This window comes from Dromaius novaehollandiae, chromosome W (assembly GCF_036370855.1).
Source record: "Dromaius novaehollandiae isolate bDroNov1 chromosome W, bDroNov1.hap1, whole genome shotgun sequence".
NCBI classification, from domain to species: Eukaryota; Metazoa; Chordata; class Aves; order Casuariiformes; family Dromaiidae; genus Dromaius; species Dromaius novaehollandiae.
The window spans coordinates 27,796,808-27,815,954 of NC_088130.1; the positions used below are offsets into that span (position 1 = coordinate 27,796,808).

A 19,147-nucleotide genomic window follows, 5' to 3' on the forward strand; every position below is an offset into this window, starting at 1 on the left:
GCCGGCAGGAAAACACCCAGCCTCGACTGCTGCCAGGACTGTGCCGTTGCTGTCGCCCCCCGCGCCGGCCCTCTCCTGCACAAACCGGTCACGTAAGAGGCGTGAAGGTGCCTCCAACCCCGCCAGCGCTTGGCTGATATTTTGCGCTCAAGTATGAATTTCGGGCACTTCTGTAAAAACGAAACGCGCTGAGCCCACCGCAGCGCGGTCGCCCGCACGGCCCCCGAGCTCGAGGCACCTTGCTGCCCGGCTGCCTCGTGCTCTGCAAACGTGCGGGCTGCTTTCACCGCTTGTCACCCGCTGCGCTCCCGCGCCCCCCGCCGCGGCCGTTACTCCCCGCTCCGCCAGACGGCGGGCGCGAGCCGACCGTTGCCACCCTCGGCGCCCCCCCCCGCCCGCGCGAGGCCGCGCGCGCACACAGCCGCGCTATAGCGGGGGCCGCGGGGCGCCCTCGTCCGGTCCCTGGCGGCCGCCGGCGCCGCTCCCCGCCGAGCTTGCGCGGCGGCGCGGTCCCGCCCCCCGGGGCCGCTGCGAGTGGCTGGCGGCGCCCGGGCGCCGCTGCCATTGGTCGCGGCGGCGGCGGGGCCCCGCCCAGGGGGCTGCGCCGCGCCCGGCGCAGGGCCGGTGGTGGGTGGCGGCGGCCAGTTGCGGCGGGGTCCGGCCTGTCATGGAGGTGCGGGACGGGGCGCCGGGCGCTTCCGCGTGAGGGCGGCTCCGGCGGCGGCCCGGGAAGGTAGCTCGCACCCGGGGGCCCTGCCTCGCCCGGGCGCCCTCCCCCGCTGGCGGCGTATGGGGGGCGGCGGCGGCGGGGGGGGCCGGCGGCGGGGGGAGGCCCGGGGCGGCCGCCGGCGGTGCCCGGGCCCAAGCGCCGCGGCCGGGCCGGGCCGGTTTTCCCGCTGGGTCCCGGTTTGCGGGGCGGGGGGCCCGGGGCCTTCGCGGGGCTGCGCGGGGCGGGCTGCCCCTGTCCGGGGGCCCTGCGGCACGGGCAGTGCCGGGTCCCGGCTCAGCAGCTCTGCGGCGGGGGCACTGCGCAGCCCGGCGAGGTGGCCGGGCGCTGGTGCAAGTGTCTTGTTCGGGCTGTAAAAAAAAAAAGTATCATTGTATTTGCTTATTTGAGAGGTAGGTGGCAAAAACACTCAGAATTACCTTCTTTTGCAGGTTTATCAGTGCTTTGTCAGGACCTCGTTCAGAGTCTCCATGTTGTCCCACCTCCATAAAACTGATCTGAGAAGAAGCGGGGGACAGTCTGTTCGGGCCGTGTGTTTCCAGTAAGCGTTGGTTTGTGACTCCGGGCAAGGCAGGTGTGTATCCTTCAAGAGGTACAGACTAAATGGATCTAAAGACAGCAGTGTTCAATGCAGCTCGTGATGGCAAGCTGCGGCTCCTTTCCAAGTTACTGGCAAGCAAAACAAGAGAAGAAGTGGCCTTACTTATGTCAGAAAAAACCAATGGTGCCACGCCACTTCTGATGGCAGCCCGTTATGGGCACCTGGACATGGTGGAGTACTTGCTGGACCACTGTTCTGCTTCGATAGAAGTTGGTGGCTCGGTGAATTTTGATGGTGAGACCATTGAGGGAGCCCCGCCATTATGGGCAGCATCAGCTGCTGGTCACTTAAAGGTGGTTCAGTGTCTGTTAGATCATGGTGCATCTGTCAACAACACAACTCTGACAAATTCAACGCCGCTTAGAGCTGCCTGTTTTGATGGTCACCTGGAAATAGTAAAATACCTTGTGGAGCACAAAGCGGACTTGGAAGTATCAAACCGTCATGGGCATACATGCTTGATGATCTCCTGTTACAAGGGCCACAAAGAAATTGCTCAGTATTTACTTGAAAAAGGAGCAGATGTCAACAGAAAAAGTGTTAAAGGTAAGTTCATTGTTTCATTTTCCTTGTAGTAAAGAGGAGTGAAGTTATTCAGTTATCCTTCTTTAGGAGGCTGACATCCAAAAATATTCCTCTCGTCTCATAATGTTGAATGTTTTTTCCAGTAAGAAAGGAAGTGTGTTTAGCTATGTTTTTACAGTTTTTTTTCAGCATACTCGTTTTCTTATTTGTTAACACTGGTTATTCACTTTCACTCTATATTGATACTTTCTAATCTTAAACACCAGTTCTTAAAAATGTTTAGTCATATGGAACTTGGCATTTATATACGTGCAAAAGCTAATCAACTTTTGTTGAGGAGTCTTATTTGTAGCATGTATGTGTAGTAACATGTTCAAATATATGAGCATATATTGTATAAAATTTACGATGCTTTTCATTCTGTTTCTTAACAAACCAAATGTGCTGCACATAAAACTGGCCTGCGCCACGAAGACTAGAATAGGGAAACATGCATAAAGGAGAAGAATTATTTTCAACACTGGATATGAATAACCACTTTGATTTTTACTTCTCCTTTCCCTCCAAATTTTTTAATCCTCTTGGATTCTTTTTCTTTTTTTCTTTCTTCAATGCTACTAAACAAAAATGTATATTAGGATTCAAGAAATGAAGCTCCATGTGACTGTGATCACAACAGAGGACTTCCAGTAGTGCACGGATCACAAAGGACATCTCTTTGCCTCTGTTTACAATTATCCTAACACTGTTGTTCAAAGTGAAGGCTTCTGTTTTTTTTGCAGCGATCGTAATTATGTGGACCTCTTGTTCTAATCAGTAGTTTTCATTATGTCTCAAACTTACACATGAATACGATATTGGCCAAAAAAGCATATTGATTATTGCAGCTTATGGTTAATTTTTAGCTCATTGATCCAGAATTGTGTTTTAACAGCTTATTCATTATATATGTTAATAATCTGCTAATAAATCTTTTTGTAGGGTAATAGTTCCAATGCCTGTTTCTGATTAATTATGTTTTTAACAGTATACTAAAAGTATATTTTAGCAGGAAAAAAACAGTGCATATAGCTTGCTTAAGTGCCAAATATGGGAGTAATGTATTTGAAATAGCTGTTCATTTAAATGCGCCTTTTTCAGCAAATCATGCAGATATGTGAGGTTAATGTAAAGAAAGCTAAACTACAAATTTGTCATAGAGGTGGGCAGAGCAAAATAAATGTTTCTTTGTAAGGATTTAAGGTTGCCTATGAATCATCATGGACTTGTGATAGGATAAAATGTCATGTTTCTAGACTGGGTTCTTGAAATAATGAGCTAAATATAAAATACACATTGTTTTTTTTTTTAGTTTTAAACCAATCCTTTTAAATGGTAGGTACAAACAGTGCAGAGCTGTTAAATATCTGATATAACAGAAAAAAAATCTATGGCTTTTTTTTTTCTCATTTTGTGTCAGTGGAGTAGGCTTTAATTTGTTGGTCCTTATTATTCATTTTACTAGTGCATTAATTTAATTTTTCTTTGTTTACATGACTGAATGACAGCTGTGCACTCCGGAGGATTTTCTCACTGGTCTCAGTTTCTCTATTATCTTAATTCATTCCTCTCTTCACTTCTTTCAGTTTCTGTGTGACTCACAAGTTAGGCTTATGAGCAGAAGTTCCTAAGGTATTTGTTTAAAAAAAAAGAAAAAGAAAAATTGAATTGGATATGTTTTAGCTCACTAAAATTCATTTTTTTTAATTTTGACCTGCAGTGTGTACATATATCTATCAGTCAAGTATGGCGCGCCTTTTTTGTATTTGGAAGACAATGCTCCCCCTCTGACATGAGCATACTTTTTCTTTTTGGCATCGTGAAGCAGTCTAATCTCTGAAGTTATTAAATAAGCAGTGACAAGGTTAAGGAGGAGAGAAAGAGAGTACTGTAAACCCTGAAAGTCAGCTGTGGAAAGGCAGAAGAACTGAGCAAAACTGATAGCCTTAAATATTACAATAATATGAGTGTTGCAATGGCCAAGGCTCAACAACTAACCTTCTGAACTTTGTTTTGCAAGAATGCTCACTAGCTATTTCAAAATGAATGTTTCCAATGGGATTCATACTGCACTCTTACAGTCCATCTTAAAGTCTCTTTCTGTGCATTACTTCCAGTTTTTACTCCTCCCTGTTGTGTTTCAAACATTCCCTTGACAGGGAGTAGGGACACTTGTAATAGGGAGATAAAGAGGATGCAAGAGTTCTCTGCTCCTGAGTAGTAAAAATTGTCGCTATCCTTTTATCTAAACTTCCTTTAGATAGGCTCCTTCCTGTAAATTTTGCTTCGTTTGAAATTATAAAGCTCCTTATAAGAACAGAACTCTGTAACTTTACTAAAGTATGCTTAGAAAACTGCTGTTATGGGAGTTCACTAGAGATTGTCTTCCAGATACTATTCTTGAAATCAGGGAGAGAGGGGAGGGCAAAATTACTCAAACTATCTCTTGTGCTTTTCCGCTAGATTTTCATATTGTAAGATAGCACTTCAAACACAGTTTAAAAAGTGGAAGAATTCTAGAGCTGGGAAAGATGTAAAAATATGTTTTCAAGTGTTGACCGTTCCAGGGAAAAATCTAATATTTTGAGATGAAAAAACAGGTAAGTTCACTGAGATCTAAAAATGAGGATAACTGAGGCAGGGTATAATAGAGCAGTTAAACATGTGCTGAAGCACTGCTTCTAAAATACAGGCATAATCCAACAACTGTTTTGGACTCCTGAGATTCATAATGCAGAGGTTTTGGAAGGAGAGTTGGGGAAGTGCAAAAGTATAGCTGGGGTATGGTAAAGATACTCATGAAGATTTCTGAGTCTTTGATTCAGATGGGAGACTACTCTGAGGTAAAGCATGCATCTAGCCCTATCTCACAGATGATAGTGAAGAAGGAGGTAAAGATGGCTGGCATAGATGACAATGCTATACTGTGAAAGATGGCCAATAGTTCTAAATTTAAAATATGACCACTTACCTGTCCTTGCTCTTGCCACAGTTTTACAGATCTGACTCTTACAGTTTCCCCAAACTTTTATGAAGAACATAGGTAACAGAAATGGAAACAAAGGATTTCCTTAAAATGTTTTAGGTCACATGAACTGTGCGAAGAAAAAAAGTGATAAACAGGACAAGAGAAGTCTTTTTTTCTCTCTTAAATTGTGGAAAATAGCAAAGGTATCTGTGGAATTAAAGACTTTTTTTTAAGAAAAGCAGAAAAGTAGCTAAAGCGACGCTTCCAATACGAGTTAATTCAGCCTTGTCTTCCTAATTCACAGGGTTCTCCAAAACCTTACTCCTGGTTTAAGATGGTACACATTAAAACTAGCAAGGTTTGATGATTTTTCACCAAATGAAATAGATGTCTAACAGATTTCTGTGGTAGAAGAAACAGTTTTTTTGAGCAGGAAGAACCCTACCACTAAACTCTTGAGTGAGGCACAGATCTCCTACCTGTGTGCTTGGATTAGGAGGAACATTCTGTATTTTGGCTGCATGTAATTTTCTTTTCTGCTGCATTACGAAGCCTGCCAGTGATCCGTAGTTAAGGGATGGTGCTCCCTTACAGCGTTAAGAATAGACCTCTGGATTCTTGATCGCAGTGTTTTGCTAGTGTGTTTCTCTGTGCAGTCCTCTCTTGGCTGGTCAGTGAGGGGTGGGGGAGGGAGAATGCTTACTCTTGTAATTCCAATGGTAGTGGTCTTTGCGGGGGTTTGAAATCAGGGATTTGGGCTCTCTTGGTGATCTGCCGAGGACTGTGTGTGTTAGAATTGGATTTTCTATTTAAAATCCATTTAATTTCCACCATAAAAATATTTTGCATATAAACCATTTTAAAGGGATGTTATACCTGTAACCTAACTCCAGGCAAAAATACTTGTGTCTTGCACTTTGACAATTTACAGCCTGTATTTTGATACTTTGCATTATGCTTTATCTCTCTTCTACCAGAGCAGCTGCAGTAATGGAGATTCATTCCCTTCCTTTCTGAATTAAGAGGTTAAATTGTAGATGAAGTACATTAGCTCTGATAGCCAGGATGGACTGTATGTAATGGCACGGGGAATAAGAACTCTATTCCAAAATAATTACATGAAAGGCAGATTTTTTTTCTGAACACAGCTTGTAACTCTTTCCATTGCTCAGCTCCTTGGAATGCAGTCTTTCTCATCAAGGTGATGTTCCTGGATTTTACTGATGGTTTTCGCTACCTCTGTTCCCTTTGAATTGTTAGCAGACACATCTGCTAGCCAAAAGACTAGTTTTTCCCCTCCTAAGTATTAGAAAACATCATAAGAACTGTTGGCATTCCTTTGGGTATGTCTTTGAGATCAGTACAGGAACATTTGTTTCTTTTTTGTTGATGATCCTCCATACTACCATAACATTTAGAAGAAATCACGTATTTTGAAAATGCAAAATAACACTGTGACTGAAAGGTTTGTTCTTAAATACAACTAGCTATGGTGCAGTATTTGATTATGTTAGCTTTGTAAAATAATATGGAGGATGAGGCTTGTTCAATTTACTTGCTTGTTTTGGGAAGTATAGAACTATACAGATCTTAGCCTCTGAGTACTTTCAAGGTTATTCACATAGTAATACTATATCAAGGGCTAGCACTATTTCAGTGTTATCATTTACGTGGGAGACTGGAGAGCATAATGCTCTCAAACCTGCTGGAAGGGGAAAAGCCTTTTGTGGACTTGGCAGACCAAGAAATAGGAGGATTAGATAGATGCGCACTCTTTGCCGTATGATCAGCGTGGTTTAGTATACTTTAAAAATAATTAATCTTCCCTAGCTGTAAACATCGAGGAGTCTGACAGGTTTGTTCCCTTCTGAGTTTTTTGTCTTGTCTGCTTGCCAAAAATCATTTTGGAAGAAAAACAAAGAGCTCTCCCACCCCCCATGAATAAAGGCCTTACTCTAAAAGTATTCTGTGTCTTTTTCCTTTTTTTTTTCCTTTTGGTTTGGTTTGCTTTTTCCTTTTTTGGATGGTATTACATGATGGAGTGCACTGCATTTTGTGGATGTTTTGTGTGTGATGTTATGTGAAATGGGACATTAGTAGGAATGTCTGTAAATAAAATAGTAAAGGAAGATACATTTTAAAAGGAATAAAATCTTGAATTTCAACTGAAAAAGGAGTTCATGTTGAAATTAATCAATTCACAGCATTTTATGTATTGTTGCTGCTTTGTATTATTAATCTTGGTAATACAAGTTATCCTTAAGTACTTTGGTGAGCAAGGGAGCAATTATTCTGTTACCGAATATGGAAGCTGGATTGTTGAGGTTAAGTTCTCTGCATTTTTTACTTAATTCCTTTATAAAGGGAAGGCATACCTTTATTTTTTCTTTATTGTTATATATAGTAAGCATAAAGTAGACATCAGACAGTTCTCTTATGCACTGTCTATATTTGCACGTATGTATCAATACATTTTTAAAAATCAGTGATACTACTAGGGGACGGACTTGCTTCAAGTGCTTTGCTAAAAATAGTGTTATATGAACAACTTCACTTTACAAAGGTGATGAATTTCATCTGTAAGGCTGCAAAAATATATCCATGTGATTAGTTTTACACACTGCTCGTGTCCTCCAAATTAAAGCATTTTTCTAATATGTTTAAAGTTGAGCAGCTGAGTGTGTTTCTTCAGGAACAGGTTTTGGGTATGAAGTCAGACTGATAGAAAATTTTAAAAGAAGTTTTAGTATCCAGAAATTTGATCAAGCATTTTATGCATTTTAGGAGGTGAATGTAGTTAATATTGGTTGCAGATCAAGCCAAATCACTTTCTGTGTCATTGCTTTGCTTTGTTTCCTTCCCATGTCACAACCTACCAGTCTATTTTGGGAATAATTTGCTTCTGACATAGAAAGGCATGACCTCATTATAAATTTGAATCCCTCCCAGATGTGCTTTTTGTAACACTGCATAGTTAGGGAATTAGTTCTGCAAAACATGGAGCCTTTGTGTAATGTTCAAGCTACCACTTCTAAAGTAGGTCTATAACGAAAGAGTAAAACGTCAAGCCATTATATCAACTTACACCTCCCCCCCCCCTTTTTTGTAAGATTTCAAAGGACTAAAGGGGGGAATTAGACACTCAAGTCTACTGCCATGTCCTCTTTCAAGTTCTTCCTCAAACTTAACGCTTGATAATTGATAGATGAATGGCTGGATAATCTTGTTATTTCTTAAGACTGGGTTGTATTACTATTATATTAAATTGGCAGCTCTAAATTGTCTACCTACCCATGTCCATTTCTAGTCTATGGGATTGTATTCTCATAATACTTCCTTCCTGCTGCTGTTTCATCCAGTTAAATTGAAGCGAGGTGCAGCCACTAAAGATTAATGGTAACATCCTTCCTTTATTAGCTTACGCATTGTTTGAGGTAGGCCTCTGAGGGCTACTACCATATAAGTAGCTAAAAAGTTACTCTACTTTTGATATGCTGTCAGTAACCTCTGTTTAAGTCAATAATAATAATACTGATAATAATACTAATAAATATCTGATTTTTTTTCAAAGAAAGAGATCATTTGGAGAGAGCAGTGAGAGTCTGTGGAGTTTTAGGAATATTTCCATGTTCTGCTTATCTCCACTGTAAATTAATGGCATGCAAACTCTTGGATTGGACCTGAATTTACTCAGACAATGGCTAAGCTTAATTTATGTGAATTTTTTGTGATATTAATGTGTCATAACATATATGCCTGCCAATTGATGAAAGAGTGTAAAGGGTAACGTTATATGATGATGGATTTAGTGTGTAATATGACTAGTTACCATTGATCCTCGTGTCAAGGCTGGCAAGATACGTGCTAATAGTTGTGTGACGATTGTAAGAACTTTGGTGTTACTAGTGCATTTTGATTTGTTTGTCTTCAATATGCTTTTGTCATGACTTTTTTAACATCTCAGAAGTATTGACTGGAAGGTAGAAAACACAGACATGAATGGTAACATTTAAACATGAAATGCTGTCATCTAAGGATGTCTCTATTTTAACAAGCAGTGTGTGATCTGTAATAAATATTTATTGAGAATTTTACTTTTTTCTTTTTTGAATCAACTAATGCTTCAAATACAACTTCATCTACGTACACTGGTACTTTGAAAGGTGAGTGTTAATTTTGCAGAGCTAACGCAGGGTTCTGACACGTGCTGGTGAAAACACTTGTAATTCTGAATTTCTTTTATCCCAGGCCTTGTCTAGATTGGCATTAGAAAGGTCTTTTGGAGGGTGCCAATTCCAGTGTTTCAGAGCCCTGCTGTGAGGGAGGGAGTATAGATTCGAATACACTCTGAACTGGCTGTGTTAACTGGTGGCTTAGCCTACGCCAGGATGAATCTGGGTTTGCCTGCATCGCTGAGTGCAGAAGCACAGACAGCCTGAGGAGCCAGCTTGTCTTTAGCTCTAGCTTGACAGCTGTAGTTGTGTTTTACCTAGACGTTCTCTAGCACAGCAAGAGGGCTTATGTAATGTGTATGTCTACCAGCAAGTTTCTCTTGTGTGTTTGTCTGGTTTGACCTCTGTCTGTCTTAGGAATGTAAAAGTCTCATACTTGTCAATATTGAAATATTAAGAGTTTTCTCATCTGTGATGGGTACTAAGGACAGAGGGAATTCTAACTGATGAACTGTAGTGGACAAACTCATCAAACTTGTAAACCACCTAAGTTTGGAGTATATCTGTTGCTGTGACTTGCTGGTCTCAGTAGAGCCTGTAGAGTGACTGAAGCAACTGATACTTGAAGTTCCTGTAACTGACCTAACACTCTCCATTAGAAACAAAGATTGCATAGGGTATTTGACATTTGAAAATCACTTGCCATTGCAAGGCCTGGTTTCAGTTTTGTATGTCCTGATCTAACAGATAATTTCAAGTGGTACTTTGGGGGGGATGTCTTTCTTGGCTTGCTTTTTCTTAAGTGATAGCAAAATAATTGGCTGCTCTTCAGAAACATATCAGGAAAAGAACACTTTGCAAGTTCTGAGAAGTTCACTGTGTTAATGAAACAGTATTTTCTGAGTTTTTTTCTTTAACATTTGGAGCTTGCACTTTAAGTATTGGTTTAGGGGGCAAAATGTGTTCATAGCTCCCTTTCTGCTAGACTTGTGAAAATTTGTTAAACTTCAGCCATAAAGCTTTGCAAATAACTTTTAACGCATCTTTGATAGGAATTTGATTAGAGTGACAGTTAAATTTTCTGTATGGTATATTTCTGTATGTGGTGTGCTTAAATTGCGATGCTGTTTGTCTTGAATGACTGTTCCTCCTTATCACTGTCATTCCGGCTACCGGAGTTGAGAGTGGCAAGGAAGGCTTGAAATGTGCTGCCAGTTCTTCCTCTGATGGTCCACCAGCAAGTTGGAGGAAGAAACAGCAGATTAACTTTTTATATAAAAAGTTTTGAGAAGTAAAAGATTAGAAGAGGGTGAGGAGGGAGGGGATGGCTGGAGTACAAGCAGGAGAACAGAGGCAAAATATTCTGTTCCCATTAGAACATTTTCATCTAAACAGACCTTGAGTCTGTACATTCTTTTGCTGTTTTGCAAGTTTTGGTATACTCTTGGACGAACTTGTTCTCATCCCAGTGACTTACACAGAAGATAAAGGCAAGCTACTGTTTGATGATCTGCTAACTCAAAAGATAGGTTGTGTTGTGAATCCAAAGCGTCTGGTGCTGCTAGTTGCAAGTAGGTATTGAGTTTAGAGGACAGTCATCATGGTTTCAGTGGATATTTCTCATTTTTGCTTTTGTTTTTTTTCAAACTTCAGCTTCATATCCACTTGCCATGCTTCTTGCTGGAGGGAAAATAAGAATGCTATGAAGTCAAATATTCAAAAGCCAGAAGGCACCAGAATTATTGTATTGACTTAATTCAGGTTATTATAAAAGAAATGAGAAACAGGAATAAAATTTCTGTTTTTGAAATATGTTTAATGAACACCAGTCTTTCATATATACATATATATATGTACTAACTTCAAATATTTTACATTTAAATTTAGGCTATTTAAGATAGCATGAACAATACATTCTAGGCAGAAAGAATGTGTTAATAGAAAGCCCTTACCTGCACCTTATTTTCAGTTTATTTCTATAGTGTGGTCAGCTTTTAAGACAGATCTTGGGCACAAATTAAGGACTGGTTTGAATTTCACTAGCTAAATGCTCTGTAATATGAAGAGTGAACTGCACATTCTAGAGATTGGAGCCTGGAAAAAAATACATTAAGGAAAAGTACAAAGGTAAATCTAAGCTGTTTAGATTAGTAGGCTCTACAACTACTAAACCATGCTTTTCCCAAACATCAGCCAAAGATTTCAAGATTATTGCTTTGTTTCCTAACCTCCTTTAGTTCTGTATAGACCTAGAAATACAGCAGCAAAGCCCACTGCAAATCAGTGTCTTGTTGGTGCAGCAGAAAGCTTGCCAAAAATGCAAATGGGAGAGTTTTCTAAAACTTTCTCACTCAATTTCTGAAAGCCAAATCAGATGACTATGAATGGACAGAGAACTCTTGGAAAAGAGTCTTGTTTGAGAATGTGGAAACTTGCTGACAATGTAACAGAAACTGATGATCTGATGGCCAGTTAAGTGGAATTTACAGTGCCAAAGATGTAAGAAATCCTGATTTGGAGGGAAGTTTTTACAGAGGCTTTCTGTTAATTATTTTCATGTTGATGTAGTGGGAGGCTGAAAAGTTGGTATGGCTGAACCTGTAGTATGTATAAAGAAAAAGGTAGGTTGAAATTATATTATTCTAAAAGCAATCAACCACAGAAGAGGCTTTATGTTGGGAGAGGGGCAGGAGAGTTGTTTGCCATCCATCTTCTCTCTTCCCCCAATGAAATGCTCATATTTGAACTTTATATGTACTTAGTTATACATTTATAACTACTATTTATAATTACTATTCTTTAAATAGATGAAAGGTTGTTTTGCTCAATTGTGATGTCTGATTTTTTTTCTAGTTTGCTGCAAATACAGTTTTCAGTCATGTGGCACTAGTACTTGCTAGAAACTTCCCCACATAGTGTTAGAAACTGATTGCCTTTAAATAAGAGGATGTGCAATGTCATGCTAATGAGAAATTATGTGAATGTAAATGATCAGACTCTTAAAAACCAGATGGCTGTGTGTGTGTTGAAGGTGGTGTTTACCCTCCCCTCCCCCCCCCCCCCCCAGCTTTGGGAATCCTAACCAGAGGAACAGAGGGGTTATCTTCAGGATAAGACCTAACAAATATCAGCACTAAGAAAAGTGTGTCTGTGTATACATAGACTTGACAAAATAACCAGCTTCCTCAGAATACTATGGCAGTCTCTGAAGCCCCAGCTGAAATGGAGGGCCTGTTGTGATGAATTGTATTTTCCTCTGTACACAATTATTGCCCTGATACACTTAAAAGGCTTGGGTGAAAGAGAGAAGAGGTACAGTGTAGAGGTGATTAAAACCAATGGTGAGTTAGCACAGCTTTAATTTTTATACAGATTTCATTATTTTTTTAATCATGGCTGGAGAGAGGGAGGAAGAGAGGATATTTGACAAGAGAAGAAGAGAACATATAATAACCTAGAGACAACAAGCTTAGGTTTCTGTTTTATCCTTGAAGGCAGATACAAAATCGCTCATGTACTAGAGAATTGTTTTGAGTTTTGAATAATGAAACAAAAGGGTCCTTAAAACCTCTTTAATTCTTTCAGGTAATAACATCAAGCATTTTGATTTGTATAAATGCCTGGCAGTGTTGATATTTTGATCAAGTCTTGAATATTTTAACTAGTCATTTAAAGCCTTTCATGGTCCATAGATATCAGAACAGGGGTGTGGGTTTGTGTGTTATTTATTTATTTTAATAACTATTAGTGTGGTGAGGTATGAACTATAATTTAATTTTGATTTGTGTAATTGATTTTCTTCTCTTGCTAGGAAACACTGCGTTACATGACTGTGCAGAATCTGGAAGTCTGGAGATCATGAAGATGCTTCTCAAGTATTGTGCTAAGATGGAAAAGGACGGCTATGGGATGACTCCCCTTCTGTCAGCCAGTGTGACCGGCCACACAAATATCGTGGATTTTCTGACGCAGCATGTACAGACTAGTAAGACAGAGCGTATAAATGCTCTAGAACTTCTAGGAGCAACATTTGTGGACAAAAAGAGAGATCTGCTTGGTGCTTTGAAATACTGGAAACGAGCTATGGAGATGAGATACAGTGATAGGACTAATATCCTAAGCAAGCCTGTGCCACAAACACTAATTATGGCCTATGATTATGCTAAAGAGGTAAACAGCTCAGAAGAGCTAGAAAACCTTATTGCAGACCCTGATGAGATGAGAATGCAAGCGCTATTAATTAGAGAACGTATTCTTGGTCCTTCACACCCAGATACATCCTACTATATTAGATACAGAGGTGCTGTCTATGCAGACTCTGGAAACTTCAAGCGATGCATCAACTTATGGAAATATGCTTTGGACATGCAGCAGAGCAATCTAGATCCACTGAGCCCTATGACAGCCAGCAGTTTACTGTCATTTGCTGAACTCTTCTCCTTCATGCTGCAGGATAGGGCAAAAGGCCTGCTTGGCACTACTGTTACATTTGATGATCTCATGGGTATATTGTGCAAAAGTGTCCTCGAAATAGAACGGGCTATGAAACAAACGCAGTGTCCTCCAGACCCAATACAGCTGAATAAAGCCCTTTCCATCATTTTGCATTTAATTTGCTTGTTGGAAAAAGTACCTTGCAGCTCAGAACAGGAACATTTTAAGAAACAGACTATTTACAAGTTTCTTAAGCTTCAGCCTAGAGGGAAGAATAACTTCAGCCCACTTCACCTTGCTGTTGACAAGAATACTACATGTGTGGGGCGCTACCCAGTTTGTAAATTCCCCTCTCTACAAGTTACTGCTATACTGGTGGAATGTGGTGCTGATGTAAATGTCAGAGACTCTGATAACAACAGTCCTTTACACATTGCTGCACTGAACAACCATCCAGACATCATGAATCTTCTTATCAAGTCAGGTTCACACTTTGATGCCACAAACTCGCATAAACAAACTGCTAGTGATTTGCTGGATGAGAAGGAAATAGCAAAAAATTTGATCCAGCCCATAAATCATACTACGTTGCAGTGTCTTGCTGCTCGTGTTATAGTGAATCATAACATATACTACGCAGGACACATCCCTGAAAAATTGGAGAACTTTGTTTTGCTCCACAGATGATAGTGTGGAGTCTCGGAGTACTGTTGTTGAAGCACGACTTGGTGACAATGTTTTTCTCGAGCACTGTTGTGATACACCAGCGTTCCCTTAGCTTGCTCCATCTTGCTGTCATTGGCTAAAGCGTTGTTAGCATCAGATCTACAGAGTTGGTTACCCAGTATTTAATATGAATATGCCATATAATATATTTTGTGGATTATTTAGAAATGTAATGCCATATTTAGACTCTTAAAATTGTCTGCCAAAGGCTTGTCTATTCTGGTCTTATTTGCCTGTTGGGTGTTTGGGACTGAGTTGAATGTTTTCCACTGATGTCTTTTTACTATAACTGTTGTGTGGATTTTATACAGTTGGAAGGTCATCATTTTTGGTTTTGCTTGAGCATTTCTACTCTTATTCTATTCTTTTTCTATGGACTCATTGCTAAACTGTACAAGTTGTATGGACTTGTTAACATTTGCAACTACCATAAGTGCTTTTATCTTCTCTATGCACTGGCTTAAACATGACTGTTGTGTGTGAGCATATTTCTATGCAGCAGTTGGCCAATTTCAACTTAAATGCCAATTTTGTTTTGCAGTTTGTTTGGAGCTCTTTTTGAGAATGCTGCCTTCATAGCATGACAAATTTTGGAGCTACATATCAGCTCTCCAGACTTGGGTTTGACTTTTTTATTCTAGCTGTAACTGAGGTCGCTTTCCTCTTGATCCTCTGGAAATTTGTGCTAAATTTGGGAGAAGAAACTCTCTCTTGTTCTCATGGTAATCCACTTGAACTTTAAATCTCAAAGTCATTCTATTGCATAATGCATTTAGGGGAAGAGTCCTCATCATGTACAACTGACACCTTCCTCTTTGCACTAATGTCTTGCTTGTGCTGGTTATGTGACTAGATGTGAAGTTTGCTCAAAGTTTAACCTCAAACTTAATGATACACTTTAATGGGAAATAGATCAAATGTATGCCGTAGTTTAAATTTACAAATCAACTTCTTTAGCTACAAAAGAAACTAAAGCATGTTGGTGGCATGACGCTTATCAGTCCAGAGCTAGACATCATCTAGTATAATTATAATGTAGTGAGTGGCTGTATGCCAGGGTATTGGAAGTTCTATAGCCTTGTCCCTTTTTCTTCATTTTAAATATCTTTATAAATACTTGCATGGATTTTTTCATCTCTACCATCTGTCAGCTGTACTTAAAGAAAAAGCAGAAGTTCTGTTGTGTATATAGCTCCTGATTAAAGTTACCTATTTTTATAATATTTGCACAACAGCTTAGCTTTTACAACAGAAAGGGCTCTTTTGACTTGATAAGAAATCTATAAATGAAGATCATAAATGAGAGTGAGATTCAGGTAATTAATATAATTCAGCACTTTACTGTTGATTAATAGTAGAATTTATTATGGCACATTAGCCCTGCGAATGTCTTAAGTGGAATTCATTTCTGTTGAGTAGAATACAGTTTACCTGCAAGTTTAGCGATCTAGCATATTGAGTATTGTTGAACTGATGTTTCATTTCAGTGATGGGCAGTAGATGTACCTATGGGGTTTTTGCTCCAGAAATTCAACAAGTTGATCTAGGCTTTTGTCAGTGACAGAGATACTTAAAAGCCAAATGATTTAGATAAAGGAAACATTGATTTAGGAGGGTCTTTTCTTTTTTTAATTTGCTGTTGGAGTATTTTTGTCTTTCGTGAATGAGGCTGAGGAAGAATATGTCTTGAGAGCGTATAAGAATAGTTCTTCCTTGCTTCTTGGCTGTTTCAGGTTTCCTCGTAGTGTACAGTGTGGAGCCAACGAGCTTACCCATCCTTGGGAAAAATACTGGGACGCTTTTAAACAAAGATATGTTGAAAGCAGTGCTGTTTGTGTATTGCCACTTTCAAACTCTGTATTTTGAAGCAACTTTCACCTGTTTGTCCCATGGCATACGTACATTGTTTGTGTGAAATTCTGAGTATGAGGAAATCCTGTTAGCTTCTCTTGCGAATATGCAGCAGTAAATTTCTTTTCAGTTGGCTGAATTTCTCTGATTTGCAATGATTAAAACACATGCCACCCAATTTGTCATTTGTGAGAACAAGTAGTTTGATTTTTTTTTTATTTCTTATTTTTGATATGCTTCTCTACTACTCTATAAGAAGGTATAATCGACAAATCACACCACAGTAGAAATAATCCACGTTACACTTCAAGTCATTTTTTTAAAAAAAGTCCTCTTTCTACAGGTCATAGAGAAAGGGATTTCTAGATCACTGTTTTATACTCTGAAATCTGTACTGCTCTTCAAGGTTTGTAATTTAAATTTCTGTAACTGTCCAATATCCTGTTTAAAATTAGTTACTTGGACATTGCTAGTCCAGAAATATAATTTAAAAATTAGGGGAGTATGTGCTGATAATGTTAGCTGATTTTTGAATGAAAAATCTCCTTAAAAGAGAAAGAATATCACTTTCTAATATATGTAAGTCTGATGAAAATTACAAAGTCTTACAGGGAGGCTTATTCTGGTAACTACTTTTTTTTGCACCCTCACCCCCTTTTTAAACAAACATTTAATAGGACGTACTGATTTATTGCATGTGGTTCTATCTAAATACCTACCCATACACATCAGTCCTAAAGGATAACACCCTAATTCAGAATTTAATTTTGCAAGGTCATGAGGGTATCTGCTGAACTCTTACATGTGATCTTGTCAGATATTCAAGCATAGGTGTCTAGATGGACAATTGAATGCATTTAATTCCACTTTCCACGTAGCCTTGTATGTTTACATTACCCTGTTTATACCCTGTTTAATTTTTACTTCATTTTAAAAGAAATTGGTACAGAGCCTGTGTTGGATAATGCATTGGGGATTAGTTAAGGCTTTACTGACTGGGAGGGAGGGTTAGGAGAGTAGACCCTGTCTGAGATGCTGCTGCTGCTATGGCCAGTGCTAAAGGGTAGTAGCAGTTTGGCCTTCCTCTGCTCCCAGTTCAAACCAGGCTTGTCTCCACTTCAGTATAGATATCACCTTTCTGGACCAGAACTTTTTTTATTCTTAGCCTTGTTACTCATTCAGAGATGAGAATAAGATTATGTTAGTGAAACGTGATTCTAAAGGCAATAGTGTTGCCAGCTGAACGCAAACTGCGATGAAGACAAGGAGCTAAAGAGCATTCAGAACACAAAGAATTGTTTTCTTTTTGTCATATTTTTAACTCATTCTTTTTCCATTCTTCTCTTATCTGTCTTTTTGGGCCTTTTTTGCTGATGAAATGTACTGTTCCAGAGCTACCAACCATAAAATCATTGAGAACACAGAGGAAAAAATTGTATGCCCTTTAGGGGTGTAACAGGTTTTAAAATTGGTTAGACGATTCACAGATATGTGCCTTTTAAAGACAAGGATACTGAAACACCCCTACTTGTTGGATTTCTTTTTTTTCTTTTTTTCTTTTTCTTTTTTTTTTCCTTTTGATAATACTCAACTCAAAGCACTTTTTCCTTTAATCTTCTTGGGCTTCCACTGAAATACTTCAGCCAGGAAGATTAAAAGTACATTGGTAAAAAATGAAATACTCTTCTTACCAAATTCTAAAATTATATTTCTATTTTTATATCACTTAGGCCTTCCAATAACAAGATTCCAGTTGTCTGTGGTATCTCTGAGGTTCTGATTGCTAAATGCACAGTGTAAAGGCATTTTTTGAAATATAAGGCAACAGTGTGGTTATTTTTCCAGTTATACTCTGCAATGGTCCCTGGATAGGAAATATTTTAATATATTTCCTAAATCCCCAAAGAGTCTTCTTTTAACAACTGTTCGGAAACTGATTGAAATTAAACTCTTTCATATTTGTAAAACACTATTTTAAAAAAAGGATTGAAATGCTATGACAAAATCCTTATAAAAGGATACAATCCTTAACAGGAAAAACATGTGCCTCTTAGTTTTATATCAACTGCAAGGTAATTGCAGCAGGATATGACTGCTCTTGAAATAGCTTCCTCATGCTTTGAAATCTACAGAGTAGAAGGACCACTGTACTCTAAAATATTGACAAATGTGGGTACAAAGACTTAACACTAATTTCCATCTTCTTGTGACTACAATAAAGTCAAGTGGTATTTAATGCTCCAAAGTAATTCTGAGGAAGTTGATGGAGACGTACTAGACTGAAATATAGTTTGTTTTATACTGTTCAGATCTCTTGGCTTAGAGTGTCAAAGTAACTGTTAAACCCTCGGTGAGGGCAGAGTGAAAAGTTATTGTTCATTTGGTTTTAACTGACTTTGTATTTGTGTTCTATTCTCTCACAGAGACTTCCTATGCAGGGCTAGCTTCATGTATTGAAATACTGCAGTTTCTTTTTTATGTGAAGTAATTTAGCTTTAACAGTAATGTAAAAAAGGAATAACAAGCGCATTTCCCTGCTCTTACTCTCTCTAGGCTCCAAATGCAGATTACATTAAAATATGTTTTGGAGAACACTTGTCTGAGTCTATATATGTTTTCTTTAGGGTCACTGTAATATTGGTTGATTAAACCTTTCTTTCAGATGAGTTTGAGTAGTTAAGTGTGAATGGGGCAGCTTTAGACTTAGTCTTCATGTCATTAATCACACCTTAAACAAAGCATTGTTTCATTCTCTTTCTTACTGGGGGAAGGTGATCCAGTACGTCTCCTTTGAACTCTAGTAGTGGGCAATAGTGAGGAAACTGGAGGAAAGAGGAGATGCGATTTTTGTAGTTTCTAGAAAATGCAGTTAGTAACACTATTAACTCTGTTTAAAACATAGGAGGGTTTGTTTATAGTGTAAACAAAAGTAATTAGCAAGACCTTGCAATAAATGAGCAACAGCCACTTTTTCAAGGAAGTTGCACAGATTAATTTTCTTAAAGCTTTTGAAGTCTCTTCCCTATTGCTTGCATAATTAAAAAAAATAGAGAAATAGAGTACTCCAAGGGTGAGAGGAGAGTTATGAGAAAATCCTTATTAAA

General features: G+C 39.1%; 1 protein-coding gene across 2 annotated transcripts; it reads left to right on the top strand.

Moving 5' to 3' along the window:
• The first annotated feature begins 572 nt into the window (after positions 1-572).
• On the top strand, positions 573-18,637 carry LOC112985816 (protein fem-1 homolog C). 2 transcript variants are annotated; one of them, XM_064501008.1, is made up of 3 exons: positions 573-733; positions 1,159-1,874; positions 12,844-18,637. In XM_064501008.1, the coding sequence occupies exons 2-3, from the start codon at positions 1,331-1,333 to the stop codon at positions 14,151-14,153; spliced, it is 1,854 nt and encodes a 617-aa protein (XP_064357078.1). In that variant the 5' UTR covers positions 573-733; positions 1,159-1,330; the 3' UTR covers positions 14,154-18,637. The 2 variants fall into 2 exon arrangements, with proteins under 2 accessions (XP_064357078.1, XP_064357079.1); XM_064501009.1 differs by having other exon boundaries at positions 573-673.
• Positions 18,638-19,147: the final 510 nt, after the last annotated feature.

Excerpts from the sequence above, each read along its gene's own strand:
- LOC112985816 (XM_064501008.1), top strand. The coding sequence starts at position 1,331 with ATGGATCTAAAGACAGCAGTGTTCAATGCAGCTCGTGATGGCAAGCTG. Across the intron at positions 1,875-12,843 it reads CAACAGAAAAAGTGTTAAAG|GAAACACTGCGTTACATGAC; the intron begins GTAAGTTCATTG and ends TTCTCTTGCTAG.